At 43.5% G+C, this 22,299-nt stretch overlaps 1 protein-coding gene across 10 annotated transcripts in view; it reads right to left on the bottom strand.

The window, feature by feature from the left end:
- Positions 1 to 22,299, bottom strand: part of SLC36A1 (solute carrier family 36 member 1) — a 166,679-nt gene that overhangs the window by 128,523 nt on the left and 15,857 nt on the right. For 4 of the 10 annotated variants that reach the window (XR_009600704.1, XM_060415934.1, XM_027970431.2 and 1 more), the window contains exons 3-10: positions 18,935 to 19,025; positions 17,783 to 17,871; positions 16,991 to 17,086; positions 14,706 to 14,790; positions 13,793 to 14,011; positions 9,322 to 9,420; positions 5,637 to 5,803; positions 1,917 to 2,086 (exon numbers count right to left, since the gene is read on the bottom strand). Coding sequence is in view for 9 of the 10 variants with exons in the window: in XM_060415934.1 (XP_060271917.1) it covers positions 1,917 to 2,086; positions 5,637 to 5,803; positions 9,322 to 9,420; positions 13,793 to 14,011; positions 14,706 to 14,790; positions 16,991 to 17,086; positions 17,783 to 17,871; positions 18,935 to 19,025 (1,016 nt within the window). In the remaining variant the exon portion in view is untranslated. Of the gene's footprint in view, positions 1 to 1,916; positions 2,087 to 5,636; positions 5,804 to 9,319; positions 9,421 to 12,406; positions 12,833 to 13,792; positions 14,012 to 14,705; positions 14,791 to 16,990; positions 17,087 to 17,782; positions 17,932 to 18,238; positions 18,257 to 18,478; positions 18,514 to 18,934; positions 19,026 to 22,299 lie in introns of those variants that run through there. The other 6 variants (XM_060415933.1, XM_060415935.1, XM_027970434.2 and 3 more) reach the window with 5 other exon arrangements.

Genomic DNA, 22,299 nt, shown 5'->3' with positions numbered 1-22,299 from the left:
CAGCAAGAAACAGTAAAATCTAGGAGAGTGCAAGCCTCTGATCTTACCACACATTCAGGTGCTTTAGTCGAAAGTCATAGCTGTACCCTGCACATTCCTTCCCTTCAATCACTTTGGGGCAGCAGTGGCCTGCAGGCAGTGGGCTGTTTTCCAGGCTGGTCTAAGGAGATAGCCCAAAGGGCTGTCCAGTGAAGAATATGAGGGGTCAGATTCCTGGTTTCCTTCATCTCTCTGGGGCTGGTGAAACCAAGGTGTGCACTCTGCTACCCAGGTCCAGCCTATAAGAACGCCTCAGCAGGAGAGCTCCCCAAGATTAAATAGGAAGGTCTTCAGGTCTCAGCTCCAGTGAGTTCCTTCCATGCAGACCTGGGACACTGAGCTTCCTCCCACTGCCCCAGAAGTAACACCAGGAAGGTACCTGTGGGTGGCTGGGGGAGGGCCACCCTGGGATGGGCGCCAGTCTGCTCCCCACATCTACGTAGGTGGAAGGAAAGGGTGACAGCCTCTTGTTTGCCCTGCTCTTGCTAACAGTCAACCAATGAAGTCATTTCAAACCTTCCAGACTATGAGTGCATGTTAGACAACTATCACATCATTCATCCCTAAAACACTCCATTCTGGTCCAATGAGCAAATATCGTATATTAACACATATACATGGAATCTAGAAAGATGGTACTGAGGAACCTGTCTGCAGGAAAGGAATGGAGATGCGGAAGTAAGAACAGACCTGTGGACACAGCTAGGGAGGGAGAAAGTGGGACGAATGGAGAGATCAGCATCGACATATATACACCATCATGTGTAAACTGGCTGGTGAGGAGTTGCTATATAACACAGGGAGCCCAGCCTGGCGCTCTGTGATCACCTGAGGGGTGAGGGAGGGGAGGGAGGCTCAAGAGGGAAGGGATACATATATAATTATGGTTGATTTGTGTTGTTGCAACCAGAAACCAACACTCCAACTTTCCTCCAATTAAAAAATAACTTTAAAAAACCTATTAAAAGAAATACCAGCTTTACTCCAAATACAGAGGCTTGGACTGCATACTTTAAGGAAAGTTCCAATATGATAAGCAAAGATGTCTCTTTTCCCAAAAACGTAAAAGTTAAAAAACAAAAACAAAAAACTAACCATGGCCAAAAAGAGACATCTATGATTCAAGCATTTCAATTTGGAAAGAAACTGCAAATCTCTTAAAATTTAAGTTAGATATTAGAGACCAATATATTCAAGAATTATTTTATCAACTTCACAGGAGCTTCAAAAAAATAATTTATTTTTGAATTATACCAGTTTTAACCAAGAACCAATAAGGTGCTATCTTGTCTCTCAGCTCACACTCCTGGGTATGTGGTCAGAAGAGAGGAATTAAACACAAAGTGATAAAGCAAACACCTAGGGGAGTCAACAGAAATTTTCTATGAAACAGATTTTAGTGAGACCACCATCCAAAAGTATTTAGAATAGTATCAAGCAGTCTCAAAATGCAATCCAAGGAACAGACTGTCACACTGGAAACATGATTATTTGAAATAAACAAAGATACACCTGCTATCAAAGAACTTACAGTACTCATTATGCGTGTGTGTTAAATGGATCTCTGTTAAACTTCTGCCATATTTCAGACAGAATAATAATTGCACCCGTTTACTAAGCATCATGACCACTGCCATCACATTTTAGGCTGTCTCTATAAAGAAATCACCACTCCCATTACTGTATGCTTTAGAGCATACCTATAATCAATTCAGTCCCTCTGCAGACATGCCTCAACTCTGATGCTGAGACAGCGCCCCAAGTTCCCTGCTCACACAACACTGGCTACGACACAAGCCTTCCCTCACAAAAGCCCTGGGGACTGGGCGCCCTCTGGGGAGAAAACAGACAAGGTAATGATCTTGTCTTCTACTCACATGTCAGACAGACCAGCACGGTGCGCACGGAGAGATCTATCACCAGTTCGCAATGCTCAGGCCCACGGGCCACAAAGAAAGGGATGATGATCTCGGCAGGGACATAGAACTGGAGGGCGTAGGTGAAGAAGATGCCAACGGAGTAGAGCAGCTTAACTGACTGGTACAGCCTGCAGAGAGAGTCGAGACACACTCAGAGCCAGCTATGCACACTCACATACCCAGCAGTGAGACTGCAAAATGGCCCTGTGGTGACTTGGCCATATCTCTCCAAGTTATAAACACATTTCTCCTTTGGATGAGCAATTTCAGGTCTAGGGATTTATCCTATAGGTATACTTGCACATGCACACATAAACTTACAGTAAAAATATGTCACTGCAGCTCTAAGTCTGAAAGATTAAAAAGAGTTCCAATGTTAATCAGGAGGGAATTGGTTAAATAATCATGGCACCCCAATGTGCTCAGGCATGTCTGACTCTTTGTGACCCCATGGATTGTAGCCTGCCAGGTTCCTCTGCCCATGGAATTTTCCAGGCAAGAAACTGGAGTGGGTTGCCATTTTCTACTCCAGGGTATCTTCCTGACTCAGGGATCCAAACCATGTCACTTGCATCTCCTGGATTGGCAGGTGGATTCTCTACCGCTAGCGGCACCTGGGAAAACCGGCATTCCCACAGAAGTGTTAAAAAGTAGGAGAAAGAACTCTGGTGCTGATATGAAACTACCTCCATGACATACAATGAAGTGGAAAAAAGCATGAAGCCGAACAGTGTTGACAGTACGGTACCCACTGTCTAAAATAAAGGAAAAAGAAGGAAAAACACCCCCTTTCAGACACACATACATGTGACATTCCTATATACGCCAAGTATCTTGAGGAGAAAACACAAGAAACTGGCAATGGTCAACCCCGAAATGGAAAATTGTAAAACAGGGGTCCTGAAGAAGCAAGTGGAAACCTAATATTTTCTGTACACCCTTTGAACATTTGGAATCTTTTCCACAGGCATATAGCCTTTAACAAATAAAAACAGAGACCAACATGACATTGTAAAAATTAAAAAACAAACACATTTTTAAAAAGCAAGGAAAAAAAGGAGTAAACAGCAGGAAAAAAAAAATACAATTCAAATGCAACAGGCATTTCACATCCTTCCCATCCAACTCAGTGCTCCCTAGAATCAGATGGTGATCACACAGAATGAACAGACAGGAACAAAAGCCATCTTTCCATCCCACTAGGGCTGGCTACTATCCTACCACTGCTTCATGGGAGGCTTCTCAGAGAGACTGCTAACCTACCACAGGACACGTCTGTCTTATCCAAGACCTAGGACAGTGAAGAGTAGAAAAAAGGTCTGATCAGTAAGTATTCAGATTTGACATGTCCATTAAAGAGAAGGCCATCCTGCCCCTAAGCAAAGTTCCACTTCAAAGAAGACCCTCATGCATTACCAGCAAGAAACTGCGGCCTGCCTCCCTCCCTTGCTGGAAATCTTTTAAAAGTGGTGATTATAGGGACTTCCTGGTGATCCAGAGGTTAAGACTTCGCCTTCCAGTACAGAGGACGTGGGTTTAATCCCTGGTTGGGGAGCTAAGTTCCCACATGCCTCAGGGCAAAAAAACCAAAACATAAAACAGAAGCAATATTGTAAAAATTCAATAAAGACTTTTTTTTAAAGTGATTATACTGTTCATGGTGGGCACTGACCTTCTCTGTGGTTGAACTTAATACCTAGAAGATGTTCTAACGCTATAAGCAGGAGAACACCCTGGGAGAAACTGAGACTGACAAAAGGTCTTTTGCTCCAAGAATACATAATTAAAAACCCTTTGGGAAAAAACCAGCTAGCAGCTCTATAATTAAACTCAGTGCAGCCCCAAAGCCTTCTGGAGTGCTGAGAAGTCTAGATTCAGGATAGCCACCTGCTGAGACAGCTAAATAAATCATACCCGAAGAGAGGCAGAAAGATTAGGGGAGCTGGGGTGGAAACATCAGAGGAAAGAAGACAGATGCTCGCCTATGGCTTCAGATTATGTCGGCTGCTTCTGCTGCTCCTGATCCATTTATCTTCAGTTATGCTGAGCTACTACTTGACTCTTCTCTTTCGAAAGGGCATGAATATTTGGAAATTGAAAAGCAGGCATTAGAGGGAAAGAGAAAGACTTTTGGGAGAAAACAGCCCACTTCAGGGTTACCACTTGTCTGCTGATCAGGGTGACCAGTATTAAACACTGATCCTACTGAAAAAACATTTTTCTCAATTTCCTCAGTCAGTCCTTGTACAATGCCTCACCCATCAGACCTCTAAAACCAGGCCGACCTGAAAGGTTATTCTGATCCCTAGGGCATTCGACAAGCTTTATAGCATCTGCTCACGGCTGCTGTCTGCAATGAAATTTTAATCTTCCAAAAAGAATTTGCTGCTTAGGACACACCCTCTGACATTTACCTTGTCAGGAAGGATTTCAGTATGTCTTGGTGTTTCTCTGCAATACAGTAGTCATGACTTAGAGAAAGTGAGATACAGAAGAGTTCCCAGCCCACGGGGAGAGGCTCCGCCTGCACCTGCACACGGAGCAAGCGGCAGTCTTGGGACAGGCACAGCAGAAGCTGGGGACCAGGCAAGTTTGCCCTCCTTTTTCCTGGTGTATCTGGAAAGGTTCGAGGTCCATGGACTGGATGCTTGACCCTTCTGGGCTCAGATCTCCTGGGAGAAGTGGCCACCATCAGTCAGTGGATCAATCAATCCACGAGGCATCTGTCTCCATCAGAATGACTCATCCAAAGTATAAAGCTCAGCACCAGCCTACTTCTCCACGGTGACAGTACAGTAGTACCAAGCTCACGCATGTTATTTGATTTGCATGACAATTCTGACAGAAATGACTAGGCTTAGTTCCCAGAAAGGGGAACTGGGACAGTGGGAAGCTGCGGCCTGTCCAAGGCTACAGAGAGCTGGGACATGGCAGACCACCTCTATCCTCTGTGTTCCAGTGGCTTCCTGGTGAGCTCTCCTCATTTATAAATGCCTCGCCGCCTCAGCACTTAGTCCTCCCTTTTCATTCAAAAATTTTTCACTTGGTTTTGACTGTATGCCAGGCATTGTGCCAGGGGGCTGGGGTAAAATGAATGAAGCTTATAATGTAGGGAGAGCACAGCATGGGTAAACAGACAACTACAACACAATGGAATAAGAATTAGGACAGGATCCTCATCGGACCCCGTGGCCGCAGAGAGGAGGGCCACTGACCTAGACTTGACGCGTCAGTCGGTGAGACATTAGAGGATTTCTCAAACAGAGTGACTCCCAACATGAGGCCTCTTCACTGAGAAGGAGCTAGATGGGGCTGGAGCTAGAGCCTGAGTGGCCCTCACTGCATCTCAGGGTTTCCTCTTTGTCGTTAAGAACTAAGGGAAGTGTCTGTGCCCTCTCGACAGGGGACTGCATGACAGGACTGAGGGTTAAATGGCTCCCACCGCAACAGGAGAAGAACAGATTTGAGGGAGAGTCAGACTCAGGCAGGGAGACCAGCCGAAAGGCTTGATGGGCAGCCAAGGAGGATGGTGCTGGCCTGGAGACTGGGGGCAAGAAGGGGCTAAAGTGAAGTGGGCTGATTTAAGAGACAGGAAGGAGGAAATACACACATTATGACCCTCATTGATTTTTTTTAAAAAAACCCAATGCTCCTAGGATTCCTTCCTCCCCTACATACCAGCAGTTGGGCAGGTTGAGGGTTATGCTGCCTTGAATGTTAGCTCCAAATTGCAGGTAACCCAGAATCCCCAGGCTGATGTAGAGGGCAGTGACGATAGTCATTCCCACATAGAGGATGAGAGAAAATTTCTTAGGATCCTTCATTTTGTTTTCAAGGGGTAGAACCTAGGAGAATAGTGAGAGATAAGAAAGCACCATTAATGGTCAACAACAATAATCAAGTAATATTCTCAGAAAAATGTAACCTCTCCTTATTCCCCCAGAATTTCCCCAAAGCACATCTGTTTTTCACTAGACAGACAAAGGTAAGCTGTTCATCAGACGTTATGCTTGCAAACTCTGGGAGATGGTGAAGGACAGGGATGCTGTAGTCCACGGGGTCGCAAAGAGTTAGACACAACTTAGCAACAACAACAACACTTGCAGAGCTGGAGGAGCTTTGGAGCCTACTGTCTAAGCAGGAAGTCCCAAGAGGTATCGTGGGCAGGCCCGGAAGCCAGGATTCCTGTTGCAGGTTGGCTCTCTGCCTCCTGTGGGTTGGGAGTGCTTTTTGCACCTTGAATGCAGGTGCACAGCTCCCAACAGGCCCTCTTGCATCATGCCCACTCAGCATGATGAGGAAGAGACCCAGCAGTGGCCCAGGCCAACTGTTACCTCGACTGAGATCATAGCTCTGCTAACCTGTCCTAAGAATGCAAGATGCAGGTCAAGGAAAACTGCCACTCCAGTTCCCAGAAACTGTTTCCTTACCTCAAAAGGGGTGGGCACTAGCAGTGACAAGTGAAACCTCCAACTTAGAGAAACTGAGGTGTTAGGGGTGGCATGACTTAATAGAAGATCCCGGAGGCTGAAGTCTGTGGAGATGTATAACAAAACCCAGTTTTCAGACTCCTATTTCAAACCACTGACCCTGCAGCCTCCTCCCTCACAGTAGAGGATTTTAACGTTTGCTAAAGCCAAGGAAAGGCCTCTTATTTGCAGTTTTTTAATACTTAAAATTTTATTATGAAAAAGTTTTAAAAAATTATATTGAAGTATGGTTGATTTACAATGTTGTGTTTAACTTCTGCTGAACAGTCATGTGACTCAGTTATACATATACATATTCCTTTTTGCAACCTTTTCCATTATGGTTTATTACAGGATATACTTCCCTGTGCTATACAGTAGGACCTTGTTGTTTATCCATTCTACACATTATAATTTGCATCTGCTAATTCCAAACTCCCCATTTCCCCCACCCGCCACCTACACCACCCCCAGTAACCATAAGTCTGTTTTAATTGTGAGTCTGTTTTTGTTTCATAGATATGTTCGTTTTAGATTCCATATATAAGAATCTTTCTGACTTACTTCACCTAGTATCATAATTTCTAGTTGCATCCATGTTGCTGCAAGTGGCATTATTTCATTATTTTTAATGGCTAAATAATATCCCTGTGCGTGTTTCTGTGTGTGTGTATTCATTATCCATTCATCAGTTGATGGATACAGGTTGCTTACATATCTTGGCTACTGCGAATGGTGCTGCTATGAACATAGGGGTGCATGTATTTTTTTCAAATTAGAGTTTTGCCTGGGTATATATGACATGTATAACCCATGACTGCGACTATTAGATCATATGGCAACTCTGTTTTTAGTTTTTTGAGGAACCTCCATACTATTATGAAAGGCATTTTATGAAGAATGGTTCATACAGGGAACAGGGAAAAGACCAAATGTGACTATGACTACCTTCATGATCTGCTATCAACCGCACCTGGCTGGGCTGTTGCAGGAAAAGCAACTTAGGGAAACATCTAACTGGCCCCTTCCTCTGTCTTTGATCTTATCATTATGCCCATTTTCCACAAGGGCCTCTGGCCACCAGACAGAGTACGTCTCAGCCAGACACACCAGCAGACAGCAGACACCATGAGCCTGTTGTTGGCCCACAGCTACGGGGTACATCACAGCTCTGCATCTCCAACCGACCTTCAGCATCCCCCACACCAGATCAAGGGGCTCAAGCTTCAGTTGATCCACAATCCAACAAGAAACAGTTTCTAAGCTTTCCTTTGGTTTCTTTCTATGGGGAGTCTTGGGAGCCAGAAGGCAGGGAACCCATCTCCTCCAGGCCAGCCAGTCTGGACCAGGGGTGCAGGAACACAAGAGAGCACGGGAAAGCTCAGTGAGCCCAGAGCTTTTCCTGGTCACGCCCAACAACCCTCAGATGCCTTAGAGTCAAAACAGCCATATCTCTATTTTAAAAAGAGGAAACACGGACCAATCATGAATTAACAGATAATGACGGTAACAGAATGCCTCTCCATCTGAGCCGCTGCTGATGAAATGAAGCAAAGAACAACTTCTGCCCTGTGCTGTTAGGGAGAGCTGATAAATTCAGCACAATGTTCCTTAAGAACACAGGGTCCCCAGGCATCTTTCCACATTCACTCAGCCTCTTCTTTCCAGATCTGAGTGCTTCAGAGCTCTTTATCCTACTGTAATATGGAGCCCTTCAGGCCTCTGCCTGAGCAACAAGGAAACCATATATGTTTGTGAATCAAGGTGAGATGTTCTTCTTGGGCAATGAGAAGCCCCAAGAGCAAGCACCAGGGAAGGTTTAAAACCTTAGAACAGTCACAGACACATGATCACTCAAAAAGTCTCTCCCATGGTGTTAAGAGTCTTATTAATATGTTCTATTGACACCATCAGGGCAATTCCTCAAATTGTGACAAAAAATGTCCACCTCTGAGGTTTTCTTAAAAGTGTATAAGGATGCTCACCTTATATACTTTAAAGAAAACCTAGATAGTACACCTGAATGAGAAGGAAGTCCAAACGGGAGGGTATATGTATATGTATAGCTGATTCACTTTGCTGTTTGGCAAAAATTAGCACAATATTGTAAAGCTCCAGTGAAAATTAATTTTTAAAAAGCGTGTAAAGTGATAGGGCAATCAAATAGTGACAAAAAGATACTCCATGAAAGGAGAACTGTCTTCCCATTCCCTAAGCCCTATGCTAATAGCTTTCTTCAGAAAAGAAATCTGGACCTTTATTATGAAAAACACAAGTAAAAATCTAATTAGGTACACCCGAGGGACAGATTCCTCTCTTTAGGGGAAATTGGTGAAATAGCAGCAATGATGGAGGAGCTGAGCTAAGAGTGAAGGCTATTGGTTACAGCTCAACAAAGTTTCATATGTTTTTTGATTTAATGATAATATCAATACTATTATTAATGAAAACAAAAATTACTGAATGCTCACCACATGTCAGGGATTATGTGAAGTACTTTAGACATGTCTCATTTAATCCTAAAAACTATTAACACTAGGCTCCCTTTACAGAAGCATGCAATGAAGAATCCGAGAAGGCAAGACCTTGCACAAGGTCACATAGGTACTCTTTGGCAGAGTTGAGCCTAACCCCAAACTGGTCCAGCTCTAGACCCTGCATTCAAAATTGTCACCCACCACTGCTTATTGCACGCACAGGAGATGAGTGTGCAATAGAGAGGCTTGAAGGCAAACAAAAACTGGAGCTAGGAAACTTCAGTGGAGTCTCTGAAATGCTGTTCATTAAATGGCCAATAAACCTTAAAGATAATTTCTAGGAGCACTTCCTCAGCATTGCTTAAAACGGACCTTAAGGACACCAAGGGCACCAGAGAATCACGATGCATCTCTTACCATCCCGATGCCTTCAAATGCAAAAATGGCCGTGCCAAAGAACAGAGGGTAGGTCTTCCAGGAAGCCACCAAGGGGAGGTGGCTGGGGTCTGGGATATTCTGAAAGAGAGAAAACAAAATAGAGCAAAGGCTATACAGAAATTCATGATTTCAACCCCAGCATCAGACAGGTCAAACTTTTCCTAAATCTAAGATTCTCTTAAGGGAAAAAGTATGACACTATGACATCGGAGAGATAATTTGGGGTTGTGTATAGCCTTTCTATTTTTTCCTTCAAGCCAAGAAAAGTCTACTTGCTTTGGGGAAACTCAAATGTTAGAGACTATATAAAAAGAATCACATTCTTTCACTAGGTGTTCCCATCTTCAGAAATATAATCTGACAAGGAAAAGATGATTAAAATATGAAGAAAATTGAGCAAAGCCTTTGAATGGTAAGCAACAGCAAGCCTAAATGTTCCTGAACATCTGTCCTGTTAGGGTACTGCACATCAACTAAGCCACACTACTGCACTATTTCAAAAAGTACAAAGTGGGGTAAGCAGTACATGAAAAACTGCTAACGACATAATAGAAAATATTTTAAAAATCTATATATTTACTATGATACAACTACATAAACATTCTACACAGATACCGCTGGAAGAAAAGGGGGTAGGTTTTTAGATGAGTATTTTTCTCTTTCACCTCTACTTTCCTCTCTTTCTTTTTTCAAAAATCCAGTGAATCAGTACTTGGAAAATATTATTGACAGGTACACGACAGCACAAAGGGGGGAAATTAGCAAAAACAGCACTTTAAAAAGAAGGCAAACAAAAACCAAGGCAATTCATAATGGCAGGTACAATGTACCTAGATGGCTGACAAATGGCAAGATTCCCCAGTGATGGCCGGTATTGAAGGAGCAGGACTCAAGAGACAAAAGCTGCCATTCTTTCAGAATTTGACTTTTAGATTTAAAAATGTCTTTAAAACTGCCGTTTACAATAATTAAAGCTGATTTAACTATAGAGGTATCTAGATAAATATGGAGCCTGTTCTAATAGTGTGGCAGAATAACATCAGAGAACAGAAAAGAGACCTACTATTAATCTCTATAGTAGGTTTCTCTTTGAAAGATTTCAAAGCAATTACATTGATCCTATAGTCTCCTTAAAATATGAAGAATTTTTAAAATGCTTTCTTTTCCGAGCCCCTGCTAAGAAACCAGTTAGATCTCTTTATGAGAACCACTGCAGTTCCTCAGTGAAGCTGAGACTAGTAAAGATTCTTTTTTTTTTTTTTTTTTAATGAAATAGGATGGTGAGATTGTCCTTTAATTCCCTGAGTCATAGTATAACTAGAGTTTCTGAAAACTGCCCAGGGTCATACATTGGGCTGAGACATCACAGAGGGAATTTCAAATTACATGTCTGGGGATACTGGTGTGAATGAGACCAGCAGAAAAAATTTATTATTTCACATACTTAATGATGGCTACTGCCTTATACCCCAACCAATTAAATGGAAAAACTTTTAATTTGCAAAAAACGTACAAATTAAAATCAGGTCATTTTCAACATATTATCTCCTCATTTGCACCACATTATCATGTAACTATAACAGCTTTTTGAGAAAAGGCTGTTAAATGTACATAAGGATTGCTGGATGTACTCCAATTTTAGGAACATTATTAACTGCGAAAAAATATATCTCAGAATTAAGGATATCCGTGGTGGTCCAGTGGTTAGGACTCCACACTCTCAACTGCGGAGGGAATGGGTCCGATCCCTTGAGCTGCCAGGTACTGCCACAATAAATAAATAAATAAATAAATAAATAAATAAATAAGGACATGCGCAAGGGCACCAGCCACGCACAGGCTCAAGGTTAGGAGAAAATTCAGAAACTTTGGACACTGGGGGATTTATCAGGACAAAGAGGGAAAGATAACAAGAGGGGACAGCAGTAAGAGCAGCGACAAAGACAACCAGAGGGACAGCTTTAGCCATGTGCCACGTCAACAAGAAGCTGCTGGCCACCCAGCCAGACCACATTCTCCCCTCTCCAGCCCTGATAGAGAGCACTCCCGGGTCACAACACTCCTCCCCACTGAGCCCAGAGGCAGGCTCAGAATCGCTCTTGGGCCTCAGCAAGGCTGCCTTGTCCAAAAGCGCAGGTTGTACTAGGCACAGACAGACCTCTGGACAGACACTTCTCTCAGCTGGGACTGAGATGCTATGGACCCTGTACTTCCATCCCTGTCCTCCAATCACAACGACCAGCCCAGCTATCTGCAGTGGTATGAAATTAAATGTGGTGTCTACGTGAACTGGCCTCACTTCCTGTGTCTTTGCAAACGTTTGCTGCAGCATGTCCTAAGCACCGACTGAGATCTCTAATTGTAAAATTAAATCATACATTTACTTATGTTTCCTTGTGTTATTACTGGGCCAAAGATAGGGGAAGAAACTCTATGGTCATTCATGTGTTCACAGGTCCTCCTTCCAGTCCATTAAAAAAAACAGAACACAGAAAGCTGTCTATTTTATGCTTTAAACAGTTCTACAGGAGAAGAGTCCGTATGTGCCACCCACCTGAAGGAAAAAACAGAGAATGCTCACTGACCACAGTGTTTATCTACATTCATTATGTCATTTCCTCAGTATACAAAGTCGTTGAGTTTTATACCCCACTGTTTTCCAGGGAACCTCATCAGTGGGTATCTGGGTCACTGTTATGCAGACTGTGAAAATGAGGTAACATTCACCTGTCAGACTGGCCCAAATTAAAAAGATTGATACATCCAGTGTAGCTAGCATGGGATGCTTATGAACTGTGGAAAGGAGTCTGTAAAACTGGTAAATGGCTTTTGGAAAAAGCAACTTGGCAGTATAAAAATTCTAAAGTGTATACTCTCCAGCAAGTGTACCTCCAGCTCCTCTGTATGCATATATTATATAAATACATGGAGAAGTATTTATACATGTTCACAAAAAGATAAGCATAAGGATACTATCATAATACTGAAATAACACTGAGGTGATGCATGAGTTGACAGGCCACTGACTGGGGACTGGTTAAATAAACTACAAAGCTATGGCACATTCATTCTCTGAGATACTATTTAATAATTTTTTAAAAAGAGGTAAAAACAGATTTATCAACATGGAAAGCTTTCTGAGGCACTGTTAAAGAAAAAAACAAAGGTAGATAAACACTATATATAATAATTTTTAGAATTATGTTAAAAAAACACAACACCAATTTTTGTTTTCTGTATTTCTCTACATAGGAATACAATACGTAAACCCATTCAAAGGACCTAGAAACACATGTAGCGAGTCCCAGAGTGGAAGAGATTCAGGGTGGGGACATGCTGCTCATAGGTACTTGTGTTGTCTGTATTTTAATGAGCATGTATTGGTAAGTTGTTTGGGGAATTACATTCAATATCAGGAGATGATGAAGGACAAGGAATCCTGGAGTGCTGCAGTCCATGGGGTCACAAAGAGTTGGACACAACCTGGAGACTAAACAAACAAAAACCTTTCTTTAAAGTTATCCTTTTAAAGGGTGGTGGGGGAGGGACAGTTAGGGAGTTTGGGACTGACAGGTACACAATGCTATATTTAAAGTGGATAACCAATAAGAACCTACTGTATAGCACAGGGAACTCTGCTCAATAGTACATAACAACCTAAATGGGAGAAGAATTTGAAAAACAATACACATGTGTATATATAACTGAATCACTTTGCTGTACATCTGAAACTAACACAGCACTGCTAATCAACCATATTCCAATATAAAATACAAAGTTAAAAAAATAAAACAGAAGGGAAACATGGAAATAAAAATAAGATCCTCAGCCTGATCTTCTACCCATTTATATACAGATGTCCTCTCCTGCACCACCCCACCGACCTAACCACATGGGCTGCTACATGAGGGGGAATGATCACCGGATTTAGAATTCTGACAAATAAACACAAAACTGGAGTGGTAAAATAATAATATAATATTCCTGATTATATTATATCATGATTCTTCTATTACTTAGAATAAAAACATAAATCTTATAATTTAATATTTAAGAGTCATCTTAATATTTTCTCTATTTTCCAATCTTATACAATGATCATATATTATCATCTAACTGGGAAAAAGTCTAAACTAGCGATTTCAGTGGGAGTGGTTTTGCCCTCCCTGGAGATGCTGGGCAACATCTAGAGACACTTTTGGCTGTCACAACTTGGGGAGCAGTTGCTACTGGCACCTAGTGGGCAGAGACCAGGTTGCTGCCAAACACCCCATGATGCACAGGACAGCCCCCACAATAAAGAGTTATCCGGTCCAGGTGTTAACAGTGCCCATGTTAAGAAGCCCTAATCTAAGTACACTGCTTGTAAGTAACACCCCTATTTATGCTCACTTCCTCACTTGGTATCTCTGATTATTTATAAGACACAGTGAGAAGGCTGGGCTCCTACCTGGACAGTGAACTGGTAGATCATGACCAGGCTGACTGCCATGGTGATATTGGCCAACAGGGAGAAGATGGACAGGGCTCGGAGGTTCCTGACGAACACCAGCAGCACCATGAACGGCAGAAACGTGAGCATGTAGAGTCTCGAGTCCATAGTAGGCGTCAGGATCACTGTCTCGTTGTTGTGGCAGTTGCTGGTGGTCCCATTGGCCATTTCTATCACCTAGAATGAAGGGGACAAACAGAGACAGCCTCTCAGATGACAGAGGCCAGTGACCCTTCCACCGGAAGGGGTTCTAGGCTAAACGCTCAGTGTGAGAACAGTGTCGTATAGGAAGTCAGTGGTCATGGAACCATCTTCAGAGATCTTCCTAATTATCATTAACAACCCAACTGTCAGAGCTGGGATTGATCACATCGTACCTAAAGACAAGAAAGGACTTTACTGGTGGTCCACTGGTTAATAATTCACCTGCCAACACAGCGGACATGGGTTTGATACCTGGTCCAAGAAGATCCCACATGCCACGGGGCAATGAGACCCTTGCACTGCAACTACTGAGTCTATGCGCTACAGCCCACAAACCACAACAAGAGAAGCCATCACAATGAGGAGCCCGAACGCCACAACTAAAGAACAGCCCCTATTCGCTGCAACTAAAGAAAGCCTGTGTGCAGCAACAAAGACCCAGCACAGCCATAAATAAATATGTAAATAATAAAAATACAGACAAGAGGACAGCAAGACATCTCGAGGTTTCTCAATGGCCTAGGTCTTTAAATAAAATCAAACGATGCTGACCCTGTTCTATGTAAAGTGTTAAGATCTCAATTCTCGTGCTGAACAAAATTGGCTTGGGAGGGATCCTAAACAGAAAGCCCACTCATCTCTTGCCATTCTTTTCACTAGGGCCTACCTGTTTAAAGTTGTCAGCCAGAAAGACAAAATAGATACAGCAGAATCCCAGCTGCGTGACGATTAGGAAGAAGTCCACAATGTGCCTGTGGGTGGGGAAGAAAGGAAGATAAAAGATCAAACAATAGAAAGTAAGACAGCCAGAGAGATGGGGGTTTGAACAGTGCTTCCTCCCAAGTCATCAGAGACCCTTCCCATCAGGTTACAAGGATGAGTGTGCCCTGATAAGAGGAGAAAGTGTGTCACTGGTCTAGAGCCCTGGAAGAAGGTAAGGGAAGTGCTACCTGTGTGGTTCCCAAGAACACCTTCCTGCCTGCATGCCAGGAATGCTACCCGCAGTCAGGCAGGCCCGAGACAGTCCTGAGATCGCACTGGCCGGAGTGGAGCGCACACATAAGGACCACTGCCCGTCCCTTGGCCCGCCTGTCCCATTTCATCATGTTTGTCCTAAAGCTACATGGGGCCCTTAGCATAAGAGCCCAAGAAGCGGACCCCTTCACAGTCTCTTTCTATAACTTGGATCAAAAAACCAGTTGACTCTCACATGAGGACATGAAAAGAGATGTACCAAAACCGGCTGTGGTTTAAGCACAGTTACAACAGCAGCTAGTGACAATCTAATGGGTCATCAAAGGGAAAATGCTTAAATTATAGGCCATTTTAGATGGAACAGTACACAGCAAGTAAAAAGAATACGTTAAATCTACGTGTGCCAAAACAGAAATGTCTAAAGACCTTTAAGGGAAAAGAAAATCCCACTGAGTTTCCAGTCAGAATGCATAGTATGGTAATTAGTGTAAAAAATGTAAGGAATCTGTACATGTTTTTACATACTCAGAAAATTCCAGGAGAATATTCATGCAACCGTGACTATACTTTTACTCTTCACTTTATGTTTTTCTATCTTGTTAAAAAAAGTTGTTGTTGCTGCTGGGGTTTTTTTCACCATGAGCACACATTAATTTTATTAAAGGACGGACGGAAAGGAGGGAGGGAAGTAAGGAGGAAGGGAGGAAAGAAAAAGAGGGCAAGGAATTGGGAGACAGAGAAAAAGAGGAGGAGGAGAGAGAAAAAAACGGAGATGCAGAAAAAGAAAGGAGAGAAGAAGAAAGACTCAGCCAACAACCAACCAACCAACAGCGGTCACTTGGCAACTTGGCTTCTGCAGGCACAGGAAAGGATTTTGCTGAAAGAATTATAGGAACCTGCATCACAGGAGGAAGCTTACTATGTGTGAAGGTAAGTCTCCCTATGATCACAAAAGGAGTTTTTCTGGAGAACATTAATATGATTCAATTAAAAAAAAAAGGTCGGGGGAAATTCCTTGGTGATCCAGCGGCTAAGAATCTGCTGTGCAATGCAGGGGACTCTGGTTTAATTCCTGGTCAGAGAACTAAGATCCCACGTATCCTAGGGCAACTAGACCCATGCACTGCAATGGAGACTTGCATGCTGCAACTAAGACCCGATGTAGTCAAATAAATGAACATTAAAAAGAAAAAGGGTCCAGCCCTTGATGTTTTCAGTTTTCTACATCAAAATGTACCACTGCCTCAAATGGTAAACAAACAGTAGAATACGTCTCTCCAGGTGTCTGAAAAATTACCAGAAGGAGAAATTTCCAAACACCTCCCACGTCCGCTCCTGAAACATCTCTTTCCCTTTAACCCTTTTGCTCTAATTCCCCTCACCTCCCCCTTGAAGCCCTGCTTCTCCTGCCCATTGCCCAGCCCTGAAAGCACCTATCAAGTGCACTTCTCACTGGCACAGCGGGCAAGAGCATCTTTGAGGCTCCTCCCCTTCGGGGCCCCTGTGGTGCATTGCTAGTTCCTGATACTCTCTCTACTGGTATACCCTATTCCTGACCTCTTGTTCTCAACAGATCTCCCACATATCTTTCTCCTTCTCCTGGAGAGCCAGGACCATGTAATATGGGGAAACCATCCTCCCTATATCTGGAATTGCTTTGTACCACTTACAAGAATGTGTTCAAATGTCTGTTGACCAAAAGAGGGGATAAAATACCATCACTGGTCACAGGCTGTCAAAGCTGGAAGAGCCCTTAGCCACCTTCAGGCCAGTGCCCTTCTGTCTTACCAATGAGGAAACTGAGGCCCAAGGGAGAGGAGCAGTCACACAGCTCAAGGTCACACAAATGACCACTGGCAGAGCTGAGCCCAAGCAATGTTCTTCCCATGAGCTACATGGCCTTCCACCCCTCATCACCCTATCTGAAGACCCCCACACTGGGCAGCCACAGCCGCAAAGAAGAAGGAAACCCATTACCTTCCCCAGTGCGCGTGGTTCCGGAGCCAGGAGACAGGGCTGGCTTCCAGGCCATACATCACCGTATCCCCATAGTCCACGAAAGGCTTGTTCAGTCTGGGAGGAAGCAGGGCGGGGAAGGGCACAGTGTGGGGTCAGACAATGACAATGACAGGACCAACGGAGCTCACGGAGACCTGGGCGGGTTCCCATCTGCCACCCTGGACACACCACCTAGTCCTCGGTCTGATGCTTTCAAGAAGCGTAAGTCTGAAGTCAATGGGACAGTTACTTTCCTTATAATTAAGCAATCATCTGGTAAAATCTTTTCAGTGGGGTGCATATTACAAAGCACATAAAACTAGAATATGGTCTCTGCACACTGGTTTAAGTTAGTGTGGCAGATGACGTACGTGTGTGCTCACTCAGTCATGTCCGGCCCTTTGGGACCCCATGGACTGGAGCCCACCAGGCTCCTCTGCCCACCGTATTTTCCAGGCAAGAACACTGGAGTGGGTTGCCACGCCCTCCTTCAGGGGATCTTCCCGACCCAGGGATCGAACCCACGTCTTCTGTGCCTACTCTAGTGGCCGGTGAATTCTTTACCACTGAGCCATCCGGGAAGCCCATGTGACAGGTGACAACAAGCTGAAAAGGGGCACAGAAACTGCCAGAGAAAGGCCATTAACGAGCGGCCACCTTCGGCTAGCACAGAGAGTCACGAGTGGTGTGCGTTGAGTGCTCACTTCCGGCGCTGGTAACGGAAGCTGGAAGGACAGCCTGTCACTCGAGAGGTGCGTGGAACACTCTCACCTGTAGCAGAAGCGGTGCGCGCACTTCACCAGGATACTCATGCAGTGCACAGCCACGAGGCCGATCACCAACAGGCTGAGGGGACCCATCTGCGGGCCGGCGTTGCGGGCCAGGGAGGCAGAGACAGGCAAGCAGGGTTAGAATGGAATCTGCACATGATCAAAACGTGACTAGGGTACCTTCCAATGACAGAACTTCCGGCAGGGCATTCGCGAAACAAACATTCTCACAGCTTAGTTGAGTAGGAAGGGCACCCTCTGAACCTCAGCAGGCCTTCTAGACAATTAATCTCCCTGAGGAGAACGACACAGATTACACTGTTTCAAGACTGCTGCCTCTCAGCAGAATAGAAGGCTCCTGGGACTGTCTGGGAAGAACAGACAGGCTAAGGGCTTGGTGGGAGAGGGCGAGTTCTGTCTAGAGTAACAGCACAGGCCAGTCTTTAGCAGAGGACACGTCCATCCTCTGAGCTACCTCTCACTTTATTTATTTATTTTTACTTTTCCCATATAATTTTTTTAAGTTGATATGTTGTATTTTCATTTTTATTCAGTGAAGAATTTTTTTTCCCCCCTGGCCTCAAGCCATGTGGGATCTTAGCTCCCAGTCAGGGTTTGAACCAGTGCCCCCTGCAGTGCTGCAGTGGAAGCACAGAGTCTTAACCAATGGACTGCCAGGAAATCCCCTATCTCCAACTTTAAAAGAAAGCAAAATGGCTCTGGACAGGCAGACTATCAGGGGGAGAATCAAGAAAGGAAAAAAATAAGATTTTCAGAGTTGTCCATCTAAGAGCAGGGCATGGAAAGACTATGGAAAATGGACAGAATTCTGTTATTCTTTAGTTAATATTACTGATGGAAATGGCCAGGACCTCCTCCTTACCTCAAGTAGCCTCCATGAGGGCAGGGATCTTTGTTTGTTTCACTCACTAATAGTAATAGTCTTAAGAATCTAGAACAGTGCCTGGCACACAGCAGATCTTCAAATATACCTTTAGATGAATAAACCTGAACTCTGCTTTTTCTCAACTGCATTTGAAAAAGAAAAGCTTCCCATTTCAAAATGTTTTATATGAAGTAAATTAAACACACACAGACGCACCATCTCCTAAAATCTGTCACAATACTTCCTTGCACCGATGTAGACCCTTACCAAGATGCCTGCATTTTTCACCGCCAGAGGCAACCCCAGGAGTCCTGTGCCAATGTTGCTTTTTAGCAGGTGGATCAGGGTCTGGAACCATCTGACATGGGAATAAGGCAGAAAAGGGCAGGTTAACAATAACAAGAGGTAACATTTATTGAGTACTTACCATCGCGCTAAGTGCCTTCATGAATCATCTCGTTCAATTTCCAGCATGGCAGGCATAGTCTTTACCACTGAGCCACCAGGGAAGCCCAGAATAACACCATGAGATAGGTATTAACTTCATTTTACACAGGATAAAGCCACTTGTTCAAGGTCACACACCTCAGTGTGAACCTGGATGCAAACCCAGGCTGTCTAGCCCCCGAGCCCATTCTCCTAGTCACTGGGCTATAATGTCCATTCCCCAAGGCATCTCTGAGTTCACCTTGCTTAGAGATTAGACCAGAGGGACGGTATGGTGTCGCTCCTGGTGTATTGGTTTTCACCCTGGAACTTTCCACTATAAAGACTCAGATCCAGAATTGCAACAGAGGATTCCAAGCCTAACTGTGAAGGACAGACACACTGCTGTGAGTAAAGAACAGGGGAAATTACAAAATAGAAGCCCCAAATCCCTGTCAGAAAGTTTTATGTAACGTGAACAGAGTAAAAGTCCTATGGTCCCACAGTCCCTGGTGTATTGTGTGTTAAAAAAAAAAAAAAAGTCAAATGCCATAGAGTCCTAAGACTGGAGAAGCCCTCTTCAGACAGTCACCTAATTTATCCTTCTGCCTTGAGAAGTCCCTCTCAAGCTGCAACTGGAAAGCCTCTCATGTGTCATTATTTTCTCACTCAACAAACATCATCTATAATGTGTAAAACACCGTGTTAATGCAATGGCGGAAACTGCATGGATCAGACGTCAACTTTAGTCTCTAGAAACCAATGAAGTCTGCAGGAAAATAAGGCAGACACATGAAAAAGATCAAACATGGTACCACTCTGCCCCAGACTTCCTCAGGATTTGGTCCCTGGCACTGTCTGGAAATTCTCCTCCACATATAACCTACATACCTCCTAAACGATGCTTCCACGTGTCTTCCAAACTGCAATTCAGTAGAAACTGAAAGCAAATCATGTGTTATCTTGTGGTGGTGGTCTAGTCACTAAGTTGTGTCTGACCCTTGTGACCCCATGGACTGTAGCCTGCCAGGGAGCTCTGGCCATGGGATTTCCTAGGCAAGAACACTGGAGTGGGTTGCTATTTCCTTCTCCAAGGGATCTTCCCAACCCAGGGATTAAACCAGGGTCTCCTGAATTACAGGCGAATTCTTTTCCATTGAGCCAACGGGGAAGCCCATTAACTTATAAGAACCATAATAAATAAGATCTGTCTACACTCTATGGAAAGGAATTTTACTCTCGGTAACCTTTCTCCCTCCACCTCCAGGAAAAAAAATCTCTTGACCTTCCTACTGTCCCCAAGTTTCTCATGCAAGATCAAGAAAACTGCTTCAAGTCTTAATAAGAAGAGGCAAGTGCTCTCCTGGACGAAACTAAGAGATGGCAAGGGTCCAGGGGTGACTCCTCCATTATGAAGGGCCAGTGACTAGGAGATAATGGGCAGAATGATGGGCCAGTCAAATTTCTATCTTGGCAAATGTTTAATCCACTTAAAGGCAAAGGTAAGCACTTCACCAAAACTACCTGCCTACTGGAGGCCTCCCCAAAACACCTCTGGGCTGGGTTTCATAGGAGATAAGATCCCTCCAGCCCTGATTCTGCCATTAATTCATTATGAAAATTCCCTTCCCTCCTCTGGGCCTATCATCTCATATGAGAGGACTGGACCAGAACAGCATACTTCAACTCTGAAACAGTAGGGCTCTAAGCAATTGACCAAAATTATTCTTTGTTAAAATAATCAGTGTATTTATTTTTGGTGGTGCTGGTCTTCGTTGATGTGCTCGGGCTTTCTCTAGTTGCAGAGAGGGGGGCTACTCTTCATTGTGGTGCATAGGCTTTTCATTGCGGTGGCTTCTCCTAAGCTTTTCACCAATGGCCACGAGCTGGGATTACCCACAACCATATGAGTTATCACAGTATCAATTCCATGGACTAGAGAATCTTAACTATGGGGGTAAGAGGGAAAAATAAGCCTAGCAAATCATAGTTCTTATACTTTTTTGGCCTTAGGATCCTTTTACATACTTATAAATTATTGAGGATCCCACATAGTTTTTGCTTATATGGATTATATCTGCTGATATATATATGTATATATACACATATATATATTTTATAAATTAAACCAAGAAACTTAAAAATATATATTAATTTAAAATAACAATAAACTTACTACATGTCAATAACCAATTTTTAACAAAAAGTAACTCTATTTTCCAAAAAAATAAAATGTGAGACGTGCACTATCTTACTTTTTTTACAAATCTCTTCAGTCTTATTTGATACCTGGATTATCTTCTGCATTCAACCTCTTGTGATACATTGCTTTGATGGAAGTCCCTGAAGAAAATCTGCCCTCACATAGATATGTAGTTAGAATGTATCTGAATAGCCTGTTCAGGCAACTGTGATATTTTTTATTTGATACTACATCAAAACTGGACACACATAGGTTTTAGGAGTTAGTTGTAATGTGGAATCTGACCTTTTCATACTCTACTATGTGAAAATACACTGGCAGTCTTGCTCCTTGAATAGATCTTTTACTCACACACAATTTCCCAACATCACACTTTGGCCATACGGGAGATACTGGTTCCCTGAGCTACATGGATCTTTCAAATGCTGGCACATTTCATTATACGACATTAAAAAAAATCACATTCATTAGTATCATACCTAATCTCATTAGACAAGTCTTTAGGAAAAGGGAAGCTGTCAAGGTCACAGTGCAGGATACGAGTTTATTTTTTCTGATTTTGCTCAAAAGCTCAAATTTCATTGCTGGTGAAGGAAATGGCAACCCACTCCAGTGTTCTTACCTGGAGAATCCCAGGGACGGGGGAATCTGGCGGGCTGTCGTCTATGGGGTCGCACAGAGTCGGACATGACTGAAGAGATTTAGCAGCAGCAGCAACATATAGTACTGGGTTGTTTTTGGTTTTTTTTTTTTTTTTGGCTGTGCTAGATCTTCACTGTGGCTTGAGAGCTTTCTCTAGTTGTGGGATCGTAGTTCCCCAGCCAGGGATTGAACTTGCATCCCCTGCACTGAAAGGCAACTTTTAAACCACTGGACCACTAGGGAAGTCTCTTAATAGTTTTTCCTGAGGTGACAGTCTCATTACTTTCATTTTCAAGAAAATATCTGCCAAGTAGTCAGATCTGAATGACCGACAGTTTCCTAGTTGTTCAGTAGAAGAACA

The sequence above is a fragment of the Ovis aries genome, chromosome 5 (assembly GCF_016772045.2).
Source record: "Ovis aries strain OAR_USU_Benz2616 breed Rambouillet chromosome 5, ARS-UI_Ramb_v3.0, whole genome shotgun sequence".
Taxonomy (NCBI): Eukaryota; Metazoa; Chordata; class Mammalia; order Artiodactyla; family Bovidae; genus Ovis; species Ovis aries.
The sequence above is the reverse complement of the archived record's forward strand: the minus strand, read 5'-3'. Positions and strand labels throughout refer to the sequence as shown.